General features: G+C 42.3%; 1 protein-coding gene across 4 annotated transcripts in view; it reads right to left on the bottom strand.

Moving 5' to 3' along the window:
- PLCB1 (phospholipase C beta 1) overlaps positions 1-19,609 on the bottom strand; it is a 402,625-nt gene that overhangs the window by 122,627 nt on the left and 260,389 nt on the right. For all 4 annotated transcript variants that reach the window (XM_062610308.1, XM_062610302.1, XM_062610314.1 and 1 more), the window contains 2 exons: positions 17,573-17,673; positions 16,021-16,187 (listed from right to left, as the gene is read on the bottom strand). In XM_062610308.1, coding sequence (XP_062466292.1) covers positions 16,021-16,187; positions 17,573-17,673 — 268 coding nt within the window. The remainder of the gene's footprint in view (positions 1-16,020; positions 16,188-17,572; positions 17,674-19,609) is intronic.

Raw genomic sequence — 19,609 nt, 5'->3', positions numbered from 1 at the left:
CCTGCCCATGGCAGAGGGGTTGGAACTAGATGATCTTAAGGTCCTTTCCAACCCTAATTATTCTATTTTATGATCTTTTCTATGATCTACTATCTACATGATTAGATATAAAAAGTTAGAGAGAAAAGAAACAGGCCAGGCAAAGACAAAGGGACAAGACAGATTCCCATTGTCTTGTACACAGTGCTTTAAAATCATCTGAACACCACGTGTGTGACAAAACTTGCCAAATAACCAGTGTGCTTCACAGCCTTAAAATTTGAGAATTAGCTTGTCCTTGTTACTCATCACTGCCACGCTAAACCAATCTGATGTCACTTACAGGGACAGAGGTAGACCCGAACGACGCTCACTAGTGTTTGTTGAAATGCTACCATCAACTTCAATAATGCCTGGTTCAAGACCTTACTAAGTAATTCGAAGCACAATGCAAAGAAAGACGAGACTCCAGATGACTCTCTTTTAGCTATGTTGGCAAAGCCAGACCGAGAAGAGCAAACACAGATGTAACCATAACAGAAGCTGTGTCAACAGCTACAGCACTCAGTGAAGATTCTTTCCTCTCTGGGGTCTGAAGTTTACAAGTGCAAGAACACATTTCCCTTACCCTCCAATACCTCACCTCTAATTTATTTGATTAATTAGAATTTCCCTATGAGGTCACTTTGTAGTGCTTTAGCAAAACACTTCAACAGCACAAACATTAAAATGCCTCCTTCTTCCTGTGGTGTCTGGTCTATTTAAATGTCCAACACTTAACTCCCACAGCAGTGGCACTCAAATGTGTTCTGGTAACAGGGCAATGGCTGGCCCCAGCCTATAGCCCCTTGGGGCTCACAAGGCCACTTCTCTTCCCCCTCCTCTCCTCTTTTCCCCTTTGGGCTCACAGGGCCACTCCTCACACTTGCTCCCTCACTCCTTGCTGCCAGCATCATTTTGCCCTTCTTTAAACCCACATCCCCTGAGGTGCTGCCACGGTGGCCGAGGGGCTGGGATGTGCCCTGTGGTCGGGTGGCAGCACCAGCCATGGCCTCTCCCCCCAGTGCCCGGGCGCTCACAGCCCAGAAAACAAGAGAGGTACAGCCTGAAAGGGAACATTACAGGGCTGTTCTAATCCATTGTTCCGTTTCCAACTGAATGCAAATCCACGCTGCTCCCAGGACGAGCCCTGTCCCAGTGCATCGCCGCAAAGAAGCAAACGTGCTGCAGCTGGATGACTTGCAAAGTCTGTCAAACCCACCCCGCTCCTACACTGAATGGAAGATGCTCGGATGTTGTTTCTGGTGATCAATGTGGGTATGTTTTCTCCTCTGGCCTCACTAAAGAAACCTGTGATGAACGTCAGCTGTGGGATATTTGATTGTCAGAGCACGCAGAAGCGGCTGAGTGAATTTTTGTGCGAGGCAAATAAATAACAGATCGATTTTAATGTTTTCATGGTGCAGTGGAGGTCTGTAAAATGTAAGAGCAAGTATTGAGGAAAAATACAAAAGCATCTCATGTATTCTTAATCACATGCATTCCCAGCAGTGTAGCTGAACACTTGTGTATAAATTATATAAACCTTTATGTGATCTAAAACCGAATCTGAATTAAAAACTTATAAAAGCTAGAGGCACTGGAGAGTCTGGAGATGCCATTATGTGCCTTCCTCCATATTTATATATCAACATACCTCCAAAATTCATTCTCCAAAGACATAGAATCATAGAATGGTTTGGGTTGGAAGGGACCTTATAGCTCATCCAGTTCCAACTCCCTACCACTGGCAGGGACACCTTCCACTAGAGCAGGTTGCTCCAAGCCCCTGTGTCCAACCTGGCCTTGAAATGGGAAAGAAGGTTCTGAAAGAAAGGGACCTCGACTTTTTCTTATCTTTTGAACAATTTACCCCTTACCTTCTAGGTATGAAGAAAGCATCCTCGTAGTCAGAAACCCCTGCTTGCCCATGCAAACTGTTGTTAACACGATGAAGTTCCCGTGGCATCGTTCCACAACACAAATCTAATCCAAACTCATACAGACCTACCCAAATCGAGTTCTAGCTTTACCCCTGCACTACTTTTCTGCAGTATGGATTCAAGCTCTGCTTGCACTCCACTTGCACATGCCAACGGTCCTTTTGTAGTGTGCACCCAATCCCCTTTCTCCCTCATACTTAATTTGGAAGCTCAACTTCATCTGCCAGTTGTCTGGCAGAGTTTGTCAGCGATTCTCCCACCTGCTGCCTCCAAACATCATCCTTTATTACAGAAAGATGAGGAAGCTCATCTAGGAGACTCCACAAATGGCCCCAGCATTCAGCCTTTCACCTGCAGCAAAGCTTGAAGCAGCTTCTTAGCAAGTGGTTCCCCAGGACATCTTGAATGGTTGTTCCATATGACCTGCAAGGTGGTGAAATTCATGCAGTCATCAAAGAACCACCACCAGATTGCCCATCAAGTGAAGTCAACCAAATCTGTTCTTTTTTTCACTAAAATTTGGTAGGAAGGAGAAGTGATTTCCTACTAGAAGGGTAATATATGTAAGAGGGATGCTGAGAGATTCTGTTGAATTTCCCAGGCTGTGATCAGCCTCATTTCATGAAACATTGGAAGTGTTTGTGCAGCAACTTGACCATTTTCTGCATCCCTGGCTCCACCTGATTGCTTAAAAGTAGTTACAAGCTCCTTATTAGCTACAGCTACAACATCCCATACCTTTCAAGATCTATTACACTGGATGAAAGGAATAAATGTTCCTGGATGGCAGTTTAAAGAAAAGCACATAGAAACGTAACTGCCACTTTGCCTTTAAGGAAGAGGTCTCCTTTGCAGTCAACATTTGCCAGCTCTAAAAGAAAACAGAAGTCATTCCCATCATCCCAAATCCTTTCTTGGAAGGTGTCTTCAGGCAGGTGGCATACTGCTGGCAAAGGACCTATTGAAAGATCACAACATCCATAGGAGGAAGGAAGTGAACCCTCTCTTCTGTGGTTCTTAGATATTGTCAATACTCATTAATCCAAACGTTTTCTTCTGCAGTTTGGTAGCTGGGATCTCCCCCTTCCTGGGAGATGGCGGTCATTAATTTGCCACACAACAGGAATACCAGGCAGTCAGTTGAACTGCTTGATAGGAAAGACTGTACTTTGTGAATATACTTCTCAGAGACTCCACTATTTGAAGACTTACTGGTTATCACAGGGCTCTTTCTAATCCTCTTTAACTAGATCCAGAGAACCTAAGCATATTTTTCCCATCAGGGTCTGTGACAGAACTTGTGCAGGACCAGGGCACTATGCACTTCCCTGTGCAAGCACCAACACAGATAATAGCCTCGTGTAAAACTGTTCTCGTGCAGTCCTTCCAGAGCTGCCAAAAGCATAGGCTGCTTTTGACACAACAATCCTTCTCCTGCTGCTTAATGAGACATAGGTAACTCGATAAGCTCCTGCTTTCCCAACCCTCCCAGTGTACCAGCATATTGTTCTGGATGTGGAAATGCTCCTGGGTCCCCGGGAGCTTGCCAGCTCATCAACTTGAGGATGTAAACAACCCCCTGCTCACTCAACACCCGCAGCACTGCGCCAAGCCCAAGATAAGAGACGTCAGGGTTCAAAGCAGGGCTGAGCTTCTAAAAGAAGCTTCTCCACCAGTTCAGTGCCCTCCGCAGAGGCCCAGGGTAAAGGTCAGAAGCCCTGCAGTGCAGTAGGCTGGAGGAAATATGAAAGAACAGCTTATCCTGCAAACTTCTCAACCCAATCCCTTGATCTGAACTTCATCGCTCCTGTTTCAGCAGATAAGCTATATGCATGTATTGATTGCTACTTCGTTTTCCCTGGCATCTGCCTAGCCTGTGCCCAGGAACCTTACAGTCCTCTGGGCAATGTGCTGGGACAGAGCAGGACAGAAAACATGAGAGGCAACAACTGACAGCAGAACAGACCACTTCATGTTTCAATTTGCACTTTAGTCTTGCAACTTGAACATCAGCTTATCTCTTAAACTACGTGGATGCTTTGTGTGACAATTACAATGCGTATTTGCTTGTAAGCAGTCAACAGGTTTGGCTGCAAAGATCTTAAACATTTCTTTCCATATATTTGCAAACTTCACAGAGCCTTCCATTTGTTAACACCCGTGCTGTTATCCATTCACTTGTAATGTAACTAGAAGGCACAATTGTGCCAAGAGACGTTATTAACGTGAAAAAGAAAACAAACACACACACACGCAAAGGGAAAGAGACAATTAATTGGCTCCTCGTATCTCCCACTTAGCGATGCAGAATTACATTAGTGTTTTGCCTGACAGTGAAATCAGGCCCATTCCAACGCAATCTGTAACATTAATCACATTCACTGTAATCCCATGCAACTGAGCAGTCCTTTCTACTCAAAGATTAAAATCTGCCAAGTAAAGCAGATACTTCATAATCCTGTGAGAGCTGTCCAATATGCCCCACTGGGACTTCTATTTCACAAACCAGCACTGCAATGTACAGCTCATTAGGTATTGAAATCTTCATGCACAGCCTAGAGTGGGATGCATGTACCCCCAGTGTGTCTCTAGACATTAGGCACACATTAGCTACTCTCTGCTTTCCAGCTTTGTGAGCCAGCAGAGAAGTTCACAAGGATGAATTTACATAAAATTCACACTGTGTGGGACATGATGTGCCAGAGCCACTCGCATGACACTTGCAGCATTTGCATCCAAGTGATCTTGGAAGCGATGCTGAAACCCATTTGGCTTTCCAGACACGTGTGCTATTAGTATATTGCTATGGTTCAGCTGGAATTTCTGCGTGCATTGAGTTTTGTGAATGGAGGCAGGACAGGCCTGTGCAGTCCAGGCAACATCCTCTTAATACACATCAGCGCTGCTCTATTAAAAAAACCAAAACACCGTGGACAGAAACAGCTTCTAGGCCTCGGGTCAGGATGTGCAGCTACTTCAAAATACCTACATACCAACCTTCATTTACACCCACGAGCAGGACTCATCAGTAACTCCTCCATTTTAGTAATCTCTCAATGAGCAGCAAGGGGAAAAATGAATAGCAGTCAGACAGTTTTACCAAGTTAATAGGTAAGTAGAGGAAGGGCAACACTGACCTGAATATTAGTGAAGCACTGAACAGAGCTTCTAAATCCAAAGTTTTCCTTAGTGGAAAAACGAATCTGCAGAAAGCACAGCTAGAAATAAACTGGGGTCAAGACTGCAAGATCAGAGTTTCTTTGAATTTGAAAGCTGAACTGCATGGAAGAAGTCCGGAGGCTGCCACACTGGTTTCATACAGTCTTTAATAATCTACACTAGAATCTACAACACGGGGTATAAAGAACAGACGGCTCTCTAGGAACTGTTATGAACCAGGTAAATGGGACGGAAATCAAATGAGAACACACAAATAATAATTCAAGGTAGGCAGCTAATCATTCAAGCAAAGAAACACCCCAAACACAGAGCTGAGTTGGAAAGAAGATGCCTAGAAATCCATCATCCCGAAAAGCAGACAAGATGCAGAGAACAACGATGCGTTTGTACGTAGCTGCATCACAAAAGATGGTTGGCAAAATGTAATTGCTTGGCAGGACATTTTACTATCAAGTCACTGATGAAAGAGGTAAATATGCCTGGCATCGAATATAGCAACACAATCTGTAACTAAACCAAGGCACACAGGCAGTCCTACAGGTTTAATGGACACAAGTTATGCTTAACTTACTTAGGTACTGACAACATCAAGGATCTTAACAGCATCAGTGACACTGCTCCCAGTCTCACAACTCGAGTTTTTGACTATGTATCATCAGAAATGTGTCTGTATATGGAAGATCACTTAGAAAAGTGTTATGAGTAATAACATGTCACAATACATGCTAAAACAAGGAAGATCAAACATGTGAAGCCTAAGTGGCAGTAATTATTGAAGTGTAAATACTAAGGATGAGGCAGAACAGTTACAGTGGCTAAAGGCAGGTAACAGAAAACAGTCCAACAGAAAACTTGGGGTGAGTGCCTGAAAAAGCTTGGCAGTGCTACAATTAACTGCACTAGGGAACAGTCCTGAAATGGATTTTATTGGTCATCGCATTGCTTAAATCCTTTAAATCAAACCTGCTGTGTTCCAGTCTCATTCAGATTTCTAAACTGAAAGGAAAACATAATGGATCCAATTCTGCCCTCGGTTATACTTGCTCAGCTACTTTCTGTAATTAGACAGTTACCTGGCCACAAACCAAACCACGCTTTCTTTGGCAACATGTTCTTGAAAAAGAAACAGAGAACTCAATGAGAAAGGAATAGAGCGAGATTCACTGCTCTACCCCTGGGTGGGTATGTTGTAATAGGACACAGGGAAATCTGAATATAACTCCTATGCAGTATCAGAAATAAATGCTTACTGAATGACAAGCAGTCAGAGAGGAAAACCCGGGAAGGTAAACATGCTGTGCTTAAGTAGCATACAGAAAGGAGCTCGCTCAGTATCAGTTAATCCATGCGGAAATACCACATACCTGAGGACACTGAGATCCAGAATATCTTGCAAAGGAAGGATCATCAACCAAATAAAGCAGAACTGAGTTCACTTGAATCAGAAATGCTTGTCATTCTAATGAAGCTATCATATCCATTTTATCATCTGTACAAGTGCACAGAGAAAACCAACATTGCCTTCGGTTTCTTCTCTTTGTTTCTCCCCAAGAAAATGTCTGCAAATGGAAAACCATTTTTCTGACTGGTTTTCAGAAGAGGTACTGCAGCTTGAGATGGTTCAGGAAGGAAATATTTCCTATAGGCTTCTAGGCAAGCCACGGTGAACAGCAAACCTCATGCTTTGATGACAAAGAGCATTTTCAATCAGAATGAAAAAGCTGGGAGCAATCCAAGGACGCTGCCATCTCAAAAGAGAAAAGAAGATGGAGTGTCACCAGAGAAGAGACAATAGTTGCCAAATCTCACTTGTGTCTGTTGGCATGAGCCATCCATTTCAACATGATCTTAAAGTCACTGGGCAATGTTGAGCATCCTATTTATTTCATCAGCAGTCACGGGGGTTTTTGGCCCTTTTCAAACACCCAAGAAGAAAGGGCTCTAACCCACAGGGGCTACAGCCTATGAAATCCATGTAATTTTCTCTAGTAGTGCTAGAAAACAGTAAAACATACACATAGGGAAGATTTTCAACACTCAACATTTTCTTTTCCTCAAAATTTGAATGTTCAGAACACATTTCTTTTAATGAATATTGATCACCTATATCTCAACAGCAGCCTTAAAAACATCTACTGTAACAGCATGGCCACAGATCAGAGGTTCTGGTAAGCTGAGGTGGTGTGTTAAGGAACATAAATCTTGGAATCTGTTACACTGAAAAACAGTGTCTTACACTAGTAAGTGTTGTGTATATGTGTATATATATATACATGTATAGCATATGCCTATGATGGCTTACAAACACAAGTGTCCAGCATCTTGAACCAAGCACATCTGTGTTACAGTTCACATTTAAACAGATCCCTATATGGAGTATCAAGCAGTTTCTTACTGGTTATCATCCTCTTCAGCCACAGATAGCTCTTTCTTTAAATTGAAAGTGTTTCTAAAACATTAAGCACATATATATATATGTGTGTACATATACCTATATATACACTGACACACATATACAAATCTGAATGCTTAGTGATTTTAAGCAGGGAGGGAAGCCCACTCTGGTGTAGGTAAGCAAGGAATCTTTCCTAAATCTCAAGACTGAAGCAGGGTGATCAGCATCATCTCCAAGTTGGACTGTGAAGTAATGCTACATCTAAAGTTAGCTAGAGAACCACATGGGACTGCAGCTTATTCCTTGGCAGGCATTTACTTGTCTGCTTTTTTCTTTTTAGTTCCCTATCCAAATTCAATTTTGCTCAAAAGTGCTGGCTTGCTTGGTGCAGTCTTTATAGTAGCAACTCTCAGCTACTGTTTTCCAGGTTCTTGTCCAAGAGTGGGGCCTTGACTGCTAGAACCCCCAATGAACCCCTGCATCTTCATGACATCAGCTGACACTGCAAGAGCAATTTCAGCTGAGGTCTGCAGCATGATCCTGGATAAGGAGGTCCTAGGGCAGGTCTCATTTACTCCATCAGGACCAATGAAGCAAAGGCAAAGACAGCCAACTAAACCTGAGTCTCCCAACAGTCATCTTAAGCTTGGTATTTCTGAATACTTTGAACCCAAACTGCACATACCCACAAAAACTACTGCGGACAGAAGTCTGTGGCATCGCAGGGTTTTACAGACATAAGCAGGATTTCTGGCTGCTCTTGACTTTGCTGCACAGATGTAGGAAGAAGTTGTTTCTGACAGGATAACCCTTACAGGAAACGAGATAACAGAGAGTTTAGATCCAATTAAATCTATAAAAACACTACAAAATCACCGCTCACACTAGCTCCTAGCTACCAGTGGAATGAGCACTTTACAACATGGCAGATTTCTAAGACAGGCAGACAGCTAGATAAGGGGAAAGATTTTAAATCAAACAGCTAAAATACCATTAGTCCCAATAATATTATAGTTATTTCTGACAGACCTGAAAGCGGGCCACTACTGGAATATGTCCCTGTCTTCTCAAACCGCTGAAAAACATGCTCTGTAGAATGCCTTGGAGTGATCTTGGGAGATACAATGATATTAAATGCTGGCTTACTTCCAATTGCCAAGTTTCATTAAAAGACATCTAAAAATACCTCCTCTTTTCCTCTTAAGTGATACTTCTCTTCGTAAGCTATTAATGCACTTGCCAAAAAGACTGTTCTGCAGTATAATGGGAAAGGATGAGCATGCTATGGCTGAAAAAAATCCTAGGAAAAGCCTTCACCATGACTAATATTTTCCTTTCACAAACTCCTCCAGTTGAAGAAGAGATTAATGTTGAAGAGAAGTGGAAAAGAATGAAGGCATGGCTCCGCAAAGACAGTTCCAGTAAACTAAAGAGAAGGGACCTGAGTCCCTTTTAAGGGACATTCTTGTCTGTTCTTTAAACTAGATTCTGCAGCAGCAGGCACTACATTCAATCCCTTTCATAAACAAATCGAGCTCTATTTTAATAATTGCTTTTTTCACCCTCTTTACAACCCCTTCATTTCTACCTTAAACTAATTCAAGGCCGCCTGACACCTCTGTGTTCTTCTGCCAACATTGCCCTTTAGCTTACCACTGCTTTCTGCCTCCCCAGTGTTTAACCCTGATGTATTTATAGGCAAGTCATAGTCCTAAAGGATATTGTTAGAGTAGATGATTACATATGACATTACAAGGGAAACTTCCTCATATGGTCGTTGTAGTAGCGCACGTACTCCATCTATGTTCACAGCCCTGTTGTGACAGATGCTATACATACCAAAGACTCACAGATCATTGCTAGCTTCTCAAGACAGAGTCCAACTGCCTATTTGGTCGATTTGCTCAAAGGATGAAGCAAACCCCAAAATGGCACATAATGTCAGTGACCTCATCTATGGCAGAGCCAGGAAAACCCTGCTCTTCTGCCACCAGCTCTAGATGTCACCCACTGGATCACAGCAGTCTTTGTCCTCATGGGCCCTTTTGCAGTGCAAAGCACTACCTTCATAGCAGTCATCATGAAGAGGCAAACCCCACAATGTTTATTCATAGTTTATATACATTTCTTTCCTTCAGCACTTGAGCCCATGCTGCTTTATGTTTTCAGAAGTAAACTTTATCTGATATTTATCTTCAAACAATAAATCCTGCTGCTAAAATTGAATACCTCCCTGTGTTCTGTAAAAGAGGCAGTAAAACAGCAACAACCCCAAAGAAACTGTTTTACTTTTAGAGGAAGTTTTCTATTTATGGGCTCTGATAGTTTGAGTCACACACAGTATAGGCAGGCAGCGGCAGCAAGATGTGTCTACATAACCGCTGAAGTGCAGGACTGATGCAAGATTGTCTTTACTAATCTTTGAGCAATAGCTCCAGCTGAAGGGAATGATGCAGCCCATACTCCAAAACCTCTACTCATGTTTGCTTTGTGGTCCTGTCACCCCAGGCTCTTTCATCCATTTCCAGTGTTAGGATACAGGGTTTGAGTCTGCCTGTAGGGTAGGAGGCTGGGGTCCAACCTATCTATCAGGTTTCTGGAATGGAAGAGTAGCAGCTCTGAAGATACAACTTCCACAATAGAATTATAGAATCATAGAATAGTTAGGGTCAGAAAGGACCTTAAGATCATCAAGTTCCAACCCCCTGCCATGTCCATTTTACATTCAGCACAGTTCCACTGCTATCAGTGGAGCTATTCCTGGTGCCAGATACCTGTCCCAAAACGCGTTACTGCAATGCTCATGCTTCTGTCAAAGTATCTGTATTATACACAAAGGATTAGGAAATGTGCCCTCCCTGGAATCCTAAACATATTTTTGATATTACATTAATTCCAGTGCCAACAGCATAAACGAACTCTGTGTAAAACCACATGGGTCTCAGATCCGAGCCAGCTCCTACGCTTTCAAAATGCAACCAAAAGATAAAAGGTAAAAACTTGTGCTTTTTCACTACTGTGTCTTTGTTCACGGTTGCAAAATCCATTAATACTGGTCCACATCACTCTTTCATTTTGTTATCAAGTTCGTACAGCTCAGTTAGAAAGATGAAGCACTTTACCTGCAAAGCAGATGAAAAAAAATCCTCAGATCTGAGGATTTTCCATCTAAAAGAATTTTACATTTAATCTTTAAGATGTAGCTTCCAAGCAACTGCAAGATCTGAAATGAATTTTACAGCTGAAACAGTAACAAAACCCCAAGCAACTAGAAAGAAAATACAGTGCATTACAGAAACGTATTTTCTAACTTCATTTTGACAAGCAGAGCTTTCATTAACTCATTATTCACTTACTGTGTCCCTGCCCTTGGCAGAGGGGTTGGAACTAGATGACCTTTAAGGTTCCTTCCAACCTAAACCATTCAATGAGCCTATGATTCCATGATTCCATGATTTATGGTACATCATTCACACTAATATTTGCTGCATATATGTATTTAGGCTTTCTGGCAAGATACCGAACTCTGCACTTGTTGCTGACCACATGGAATATGTGTGTGGCTTATAGATTTTAAAGAGTAATAAACTCAGAGTGGATCTGTTGTTCTGTTGTCACTTGATAAGGAGAAACAATGCTGAGAGCTTTTCTCTTGTACAACTGGAATGCTGGAAAGCACTGCAATCCCAAAGTTAATGGGCTTTTTGCTAAGTATTCTTGAATTCCAAAGCTGCAGTTAGGAGGCTTGAAAGATTTCAACTATTTTGTAGTACTACCTACAAATGTTTCAGTGCCAGAAAATGCCATCACTTGCCTGGTTTATGCATTAGAATTTATGCTTTAAATATATGAAGTATGGCTTAAAAGCATAGCCACAGTTCATGGTGCTTGGTTTTGCCACCAGAACCTGTTGCCTAGGAAGTCACTCGCTTCTGATATCCAGAAAGACTTCAGTGTGTAATTATTCTTAAGCAGTTACTGAAAGGTGAATTTAATGTGGTGGGATTAAAATGTTTAAAGTACATTGATGTTTAAGGGAGGAAAACCACATTTGTCCTGAAGTGAATACTGCTGAGTATTAAAGCTGCCATGGGAAAACCACATGTAATAAATGCTGTATAAAATTAAATATACCTTAACCTAATGTTAATTGCTTAATTTATTTTATTACCTAGGAAAAACCCAGCACAAGAACTACTTATAAATGCACACTAGCAAAGTAGAATTAATACTGGAATTCAAAGAGAGTCGTGGAACCAGCTCCCCTACAATCCTTCTAAATACAAGTGTAACTAAAACTGACGCATAGTATTCCCAAAAAGGTACAGTGGAGAAAATGTGGACAAAGAAATGCTGTAAAATGTAAGAGGAAAGCTTTTTTCTTCTTTGCAGCCCTAAAAATCTGGCCCTTTAACATTAAATAGGCAGAGATAGTGTTTAAATGAACACACACTTAAGAGAAAAAGAAGATTAAACTCTTTATGCCATTACTTATCTCAAAGATCCCTCCTAGGAAGTACAATCTGATGTCCAGATCCATTGGCCAAGAAAATCTCCAAAGCACTTCCAGACTCCGTTTCTTAAAGCTTATGCTACAGTCAAGACCGTGTCTGGCAATAAAAACCAATTTAAAGGTAATGGCTAGTAATAACCTACCCCTTGTCTTGCTCCTACCAATGCATATGGTGGGGAGCACATATTTTATTGCTATAGCATGAATCCAGCTTTTTCACGTCTCCTTTCCCCAGCAGGCATGGATTTGTGTTAATTGTTAGTCTGGTACATGGGTATAGCTCTTCTTGCTTAGAGTATTTAAAAGACACAGGATGCCCCTAGAGCCAGACTGTTACTCAGTGGTATTCAAAACACTGTTTTCAGAAGGAAAGGCTTACATAGAGACAATGGGATTTGAGCTCTCAAAGCTCCAGGGTCCTTTTGAACCTAGGAACTTTTAGAAATGCACTGCATCATTCAGTCAGGAAGAAGCAGCACATTTCTGCAGGATTTTCACCTGATTTATATGGTAGATTTCACAGCATTCTCAAAACCAGGACTGTCGCTGCCAGGAGCAAGAAGACACCCCTGAAACTCAGCATGAGTGTCCCTTCTCCCACCCCTAATCTAACAAGAACCTGAACAACCCACTTTCATACAAGCTTTCTTAAAAAATAAAAGCAAATAAGGCAATTCCCACTCAACCCCTTGGCAACTGATTTATGATATGCATCCCATTATCAACATGGCAACTTGAAAGGGAATGCATTCAGCAGTTGTGCCAGCCACCCAATGGCTTTACAACCTGAAAATACCAAACTACAAGGTGCTGCTTAACGAGGCCCAACAGCCCCCCAGTATGCTTTTGCTGACAGCAAGAGGCTGCTGAGCAGTACCAGGAACTTGTTCTGCTTCCACCTGATAAGGAACACGCTATACACAGCACATTCATCTCCTTCACTGTATGACACAAAACATTAATCACAACAACTTGCTTTAACCACTATAAAAATACTACTCCAGATGCTTAACCTATGCAGATGTCAAGCCCATGTACCTGCTGATGTTGCAAAAACTTCTTCACATCCCAGCAATACAATAGCTAAGGATACATTAATGACGAGCAGGAACACACGCAGCTCTTTACTCAAAAGGTTGCAACCTAAGGCCCTTAACCAGTAAGAACAGAGCCATGTTGTTAAAATTTATAATGTTATAGACTCTTTTTGCTTACTGTGTTCAAAATACTGCAGTTGAGCTGCAATGGGTACAAAAAAAGGGCTATAATGGTGAACAGAGAAATGGAGAATTATGAGCTGTCAAAAGCTGTGTGCTGTGAAAGTTGAGAGCCAGTAAAAGCAATCTTTAGAAACCCATTTAATTAGCTGTGAGAGAATAATTAAAAGAGAATATTATCATGCAGATAATGAATACAGTCAGATTAGATGGGAAATTAAATGAGTGAAGCTCTAGAACTGTCCTAACTGGGTAGTGGGAGTGAGGAGACAGGCTGCTGTACAAAGGCAGATAGCTCCTCTTTTCTGAATTTGGATTTTAAGTTTTTAAGGAAAAAATCCATAATTTTATTCAAAAGAACATTTCAATACATAAAATCTTACTTGCTAAGAAGCACATGCACTGAACTACCAGAAGTTACCCAGGCACCAGTGCTCTGGCCAGAACTGCCCAGGCATTTCATTTCAACAACCTTGGGTATTGTCCTTTCTGACAGCAGAAAGCCTGAGCGACAATCCCTTTTACAAGCCACCAAATTAAAAGGTTAAATCACTATCCTGAATGTGCGCTGTTATATTTTGGTGACATTTTAGACATGCAGCATATTCTTGCAATCATTCCACGAGTGCAGGATTGGGCACACACCTACACTTCTTTTAGTATACAGTGAATTGCATTCCCAGCTCAAAGCGGATGTACAGAAAATACTGTGTCCCCGTGTCATTCCTGATTAGTCTGTTCCTGTAATTTTAAGGTGGTAAGCTTGGGATTTGCACTGGAACGGGGAGCTCAGCTGCCAGACAGGATGCTAGACAAGAGGTGGTGTCTGCAGCACGGACGTGGGCCGCAGGTTGTGCCAACTCTGTCAAGAGTTTGCTGTACCTCAGTGCACAAGCTTAAAAAGAAGAAAATACAAACAAACCCAGGAAAGGAATTAACTCTCTATGACCTGCATTTCCCTTGTTAAAGTCAGCATTGTCTGTGAGGGCTCATTCTGCAAGAGCAATGGAAGTCCTACCCGGGAAAAGAGCACTGATGGAAAAGCAAGTGTTGCAGCAAATGTGTGCACCGACATAAACTAGGGTAAGCTGGAGGTGTCCCACAAATCCTACTTGGAAGGTAACAACAAATACCATTATAACACCTTTTTTTCTGTAGTTTGTTTCATGCTTCCTCCTGACTGCTAGTCAGAACGTGATTCCATTTTGACTGTGGTGTTCTGCTAGCACACCAGCATACCTCCTTCTAATAAATCCTTTATTTGGTTTATATGAAGTGCCAATATTTGGGTAATAAGAATGCTCTTTTATATCAGATTTTCCTGTCTCTGATGTAAAAGAAGGTAAGCAGAGAGAAGGATTCTAATATTTGCACGGATGAGAGGAGGTCACAATGTGTTTCCATCTACTCACGCTAGTATTCTCACTGACGTCAAAAGGCAGTTTGCGTAAGCATGACAAAGGAGCAGGATTTAACCCCTCCATCAAAACCTCTGGGCACGCTAAATTTGATTGGACTAGAAGAGACAGAGATTACAGGTGTTTTGCCTTAAGACAACGCTGATTGCAGCATTGAGAGCAACAGGTTTCCTTTGGGAAGACATCTAGGTCAGAAGGCTTTCAGGGAGAGGGGCAGGAGTGACTTCTGTTAACCTCTATGACTTTTGGATGAGGTCTCTTTGTGTTTCCTCTGGATGCAAAAATCTCTGGACCAAACCAGTTTTTTCATATTAGATGTTTTTCAGGATACTCCTATGCCCCTGAAACTTCTAAGGTATGAGCGCATTAAAAGCTGGGGTAATCATTAGGATACGTGGATTGGAATAAACCAGGATGCAGACACAAATTCAAAGCTATTTTAAGACTTGTGGTGGCAGCAAGAGTCTGCAGAGATCTGAGCACGAGATCTCTCGCTGGCTCTGGCGAAATGCCCAGTTAAGCCCTGACAACTCTTGAGATTTCAAAAGGGATTTTTCTGTGATTATAGCACCAAATACACTCGGCTGCTCTCACATCTTGCTTTGTACCACTTTATCAGAAAGTGGAGACTGCACTTATTCCTGCTATTAAATATCAGAATTATCTTCTTCTTAGCTTCACTGTCACTGATTTTTAATTTACATTTGAATGCTGGAGAGGGCCTCTTCATCAGGGACTGCTGTGGTAGGACAAGGGGTGATGGGTTCAAACTTGAACAGGGGAAGTTCAGGTTAGATATAAGGAAGAAGTTCTTTACTGTGAGGGTGGTGAGGCACTGGAACAGGCTGCCCAAAGAAGTGGTGAATGCTCCATCCCTGGCAGTGTTCAAGGCCAGGTTGGACAGAGCCTTGGGCAACATGGTCTAGTGTGAGGTGTCCCTGGCCATGGCAGGGGTTTGGAACTGGATGATTGATCTTAAGGCTCTTTCCAACACAGACCACTCTATGATTCTATGATTTCAGATGCAGGTAAATAGTCACTGTCATAGTAAGGTTTCTGCTGAAGTTTGCACACCAGAGCAACTGTCCTAAGCTATCAATTACACTTACCAAAATGCAAATACTGAAACCAGCCCCATCCTTCCTAAACTGATCCCAACCAAACACATTTAAAAACGCACAACACGATGTCTCACAGGCTTGTACAATCCAAAAGCAGATAGCTGGAAATGCAATTTGATTCTGAACCAAATTGTGCTTTAGCATGTGCTGCAGGATAATTGAGTCATTGTTTCAAATCAGAAACTGAGTACAGGGAGAATATAAAAACCACTGACCTTTCTTTGCCAGATTACTGTTGGGTTCGTACTTCTCAATCAGCTGTTGAACTTGTTCTTGTTTTAATGGTGGATAGAGGATTTCATTTAATCGTGGATCACGTTGCTTAAGATTGATAAACTCCATCATTTGATCAACAGTAAGGTATGGTTTGCTCTTGGCACCACTAGAGAAAAATTAAAGCAACAGCAAAGCCATTTAAATACATTCCCTTGAAATCTTGTTCAATGTAACTTCCCAGGGAAACAGCTAAGATTCAAACTACCCTTACAACAAAAACACTGTCCTGCTGTGCCTCTGGACTAATTTACTCTGCCAGCATGTAACAACAAACATCCTTCAACAAACATCCAGGAGTAAGACTTTTAAAAGCATTCAGCATTACCGACATCAATGGGAAGAGTCAGAGCAATGCTAAAAGCTTTTCATTCTTCTGAAGTCCTAGAACTATGTGATTTAAAAGAGTAAAAGAGAAAACGACATGGAATCCAATCCTCAGCTTGCCACAAACACTCTGCTGGCATTCCTGGCCCAACTATTTGGATTTGCTGCTGAATAACGACAGCCCTGATTTCAGTATTCTAATATTTGCTTGGAGTTTTTTCCCCTCTTTTTATCAACCTGTTAAAAAATGCCAGGCACTCTGTAAAGCAAACACAAAAGATGCCTCTTTAGAGAGTTAGTTAAAAGAGCAGTGTTTGGCTATAATTGGTACCCAGATGGAGATCCAGGAAGCCTCCAAGCCAGGTGACGTGCTTAGCGTTGTCTACAGCACTTGGGACTGGCCTATTTCTGCTCTATTGCGAGACAGCAATGCGAAGTCTACCTCCAGGTTCAGTGAGAGCAAACTAGGCCAAGGCTGTGTCCTTGTGAAACCTCAACCTTAGAGAAAATGAGTGCAAAAGGAGTACACGAGCACACTCGTGTTGCACAGGTAAGTTCACCAATTGCTTTGGTGGCCTTGGGATGCACTTTGGATATTACTTTGCCTTTATATTGCTTTCCATTCTGACTTCATTGACCAGGCTCTGCTGTAACTGGGACGTACGATGACTTGCTGCAAGGGGCAAAAAGATCACGAGTTACACAGCTTGTAAGCGAATGTATGAAATCAGTTGTAGCTGCCAACTTAATGTCACGGTGTGAATTCATGATGCATAAATCCTAAAAGTTACTGCAATTTTTGCAGCTCCTAATTGAGCTTTTGGGGGGTGATTATACATGTTCTCATGCCTCTTGCATGTTGCTATCGCTTATTACTCTTTTTACTGCCATGGAAGCCTACATAATCCTAATCCATACAGAAAAACAAGACCCTGCAGTTCTGCTCCTCTAGGAACACACTAGTTTAAAACTCCAGCCATTTGGAATGGAAACAAAAGCTTGGGAGAGAAAGAACCCTTGATCCAAGGTTAAATAACAGCCCTGCTTGACACTGAAATCGGTTCTTGGCAATCACTGCATGCTGCTGTAGTCTTCAGAACCCACTTTGCCATCCCCAGCCCAGAAAATCAGTGAAGGGGTAAATAAATAATGAGCATCTTTTCTTACAACTCCGAAAAGATGTGGTCGATCTCAGGCCGAGGGCAGAGGTTGTTCAAGAACACCCTGTACACGTCTGGTGTGAAGTCGTCTTGAGGGATCGAATCATTCTGTGAAACGGGGAAAAAAGTAGTGAAAGAATGACACAAACAGCTACTTGTTCTTTGTAAACAGGTCACTTGCTGCTGTGCTGCTTCTCATTTCCTTCCTGCAGCCTAGATGAGCCCAGATTTTGCAGAATAATAAATTCCCCTGGATAACAGAGAAGCTTAAAGAGCAGTCTTTACAACACATACAAATACATCTATCCTCTCAGTTTCCATAAGGCAAAGTTACCTCTTTCTCTGAGCACCTGTGAGGAAGAAAGAAAGGACATCTCCACATCTAACCCCCTTATCTACAGCATAAACAGGTATTTCAATCCGGATGAAGGCTCTGAGCTCCCTCCCACCAAGGTAGTTTGGCCAGCAAAGCTTGTGTGCTTCAGAGAGCAAAATCACTATGAAGCTGTGGCTGCCCCATCCCTGACAGTGTTCAAGGCCAGGCTGGACAGGGCTTGGAGCAACCTGCTCTAGTGGGAGGTGTCCCGGCCCATGGCAGGGGGTTGGAACTGGATGAGCTTTAAGGTTTCTTCCAACCCAAACCATTCTAGGATTCTCTGAAAGCAAAATGACACAGAAGCTTGTATCGTGTACAGAGAAACTTTATAAAGGAACAAGAAAAAGGAAACCCCAAAACCCATGAAATGCAAATACTGAAAATCTAGTTTCTGAGTTTCCTCCACACAAGCTACCTTTATCAAAAGCTATGACATGTAGTCTCTAGCAGCATCATGGGCCCATGTGGCACCCCTTTACAGCTCCAAAATAATACCCATATCTGATGACCTGGAGGAGGAAAGATCGTAACTTGGACACAAAGCCATGTGCTTTCAAACACCGCTGAACCTGGTCATCTCAAAAGCAAACTGCTGATAGGGAAATCGTTGCTTTCACTTATTCTGCCTGTTTAATGCTGTTGCTAAGGGAACCAGAAGCATTGAGTCAAGCTTCTGTTAGATGGAAAGAAACTTTTCTACGTTTTTCCTGCTTTAGGTTAAATTAAACTATGAACAAATGCCACAGGGATCACTTATCTCTTTGCTCATCTATGAAACCTTCAGAGGCCCAAGAAGATTTTGTACCTTGACCATTGCTTTGCAGGCACAAACCAAACCCGACTCCACTCATGCTCAGACTGATCTGGGCTACTTGCTGCCCACCTGGGTACATCTCCAGGCTCCAGCCATCTAAAGTCACCAACCATTAGCCCCTTGTGCCTTCCACCCATTTGGCAGATGATGTGAGTGGCTGCAGGGCGAGCTGGTTCTAAACTTACCCAGCCAAAACAACCCTGTGCACTTTACTGTGGGATCAGGTAACTTGCCAATAGCACAACTGCTAAATCCAGTGCAAGAGCAATGGAGAAGTTTGAAACCCAGAGCTGGAGGATGGAAATAGCTCCTTTCATCGAGAGCTGCCAGTGACACTGACCTGTGTGTGAAACTGCATCCACTACACTGCCATTAATTTGGTAACTGCTGCTTTTGGTTGAGAGTAGCACTGCTGGTACTTGTTTTCCTAAAGGCATTTGTGAAGCCTAAAGAATTCATACAGCTTGTGAGTATTCTTGTTAAAGTTGGCACCCCACTCTGTTGTCTCTACCTCTAATCCCAATTCAGCGGGGTACTGCTCAGCCAGTGCTTCTCCTAAGGACGTTTTAAACATTGATAGTGTCATTAGCACAGAATTATTCCTTTGCAGGGATTTGAAGGTGCTGAACAAACCAAAATACAGGTCTTTTCCAATCACCTGAGATCCAGGCTTTTAATTGCCACTCAGCATTAAGAAAATACACCTCAGTTCCCAAACACCCATCACCAAACACCTACCCACAAAGAGGATAACCAACACAAGCCTTGAAGCCTAACTACAGAACCTTTTAATTATTTCCACAGGTTCAAGCTAGACAATTGTTAAGGTTCCTTCTAACCCAATCCACTCTACG

Source organism: Pezoporus occidentalis, unplaced genomic scaffold (assembly GCF_034315485.1).
Source record: "Pezoporus occidentalis ecotype Australia unplaced genomic scaffold, CSIRO_AGI_Poc_V1 ctg10, whole genome shotgun sequence".
In the NCBI taxonomy this organism is placed as follows: Eukaryota; Metazoa; Chordata; class Aves; order Psittaciformes; family Psittacidae; genus Pezoporus; species Pezoporus occidentalis.
The sequence above is the reverse complement of the archived record's forward strand: the minus strand, read 5'-3'. Positions and strand labels throughout refer to the sequence as shown.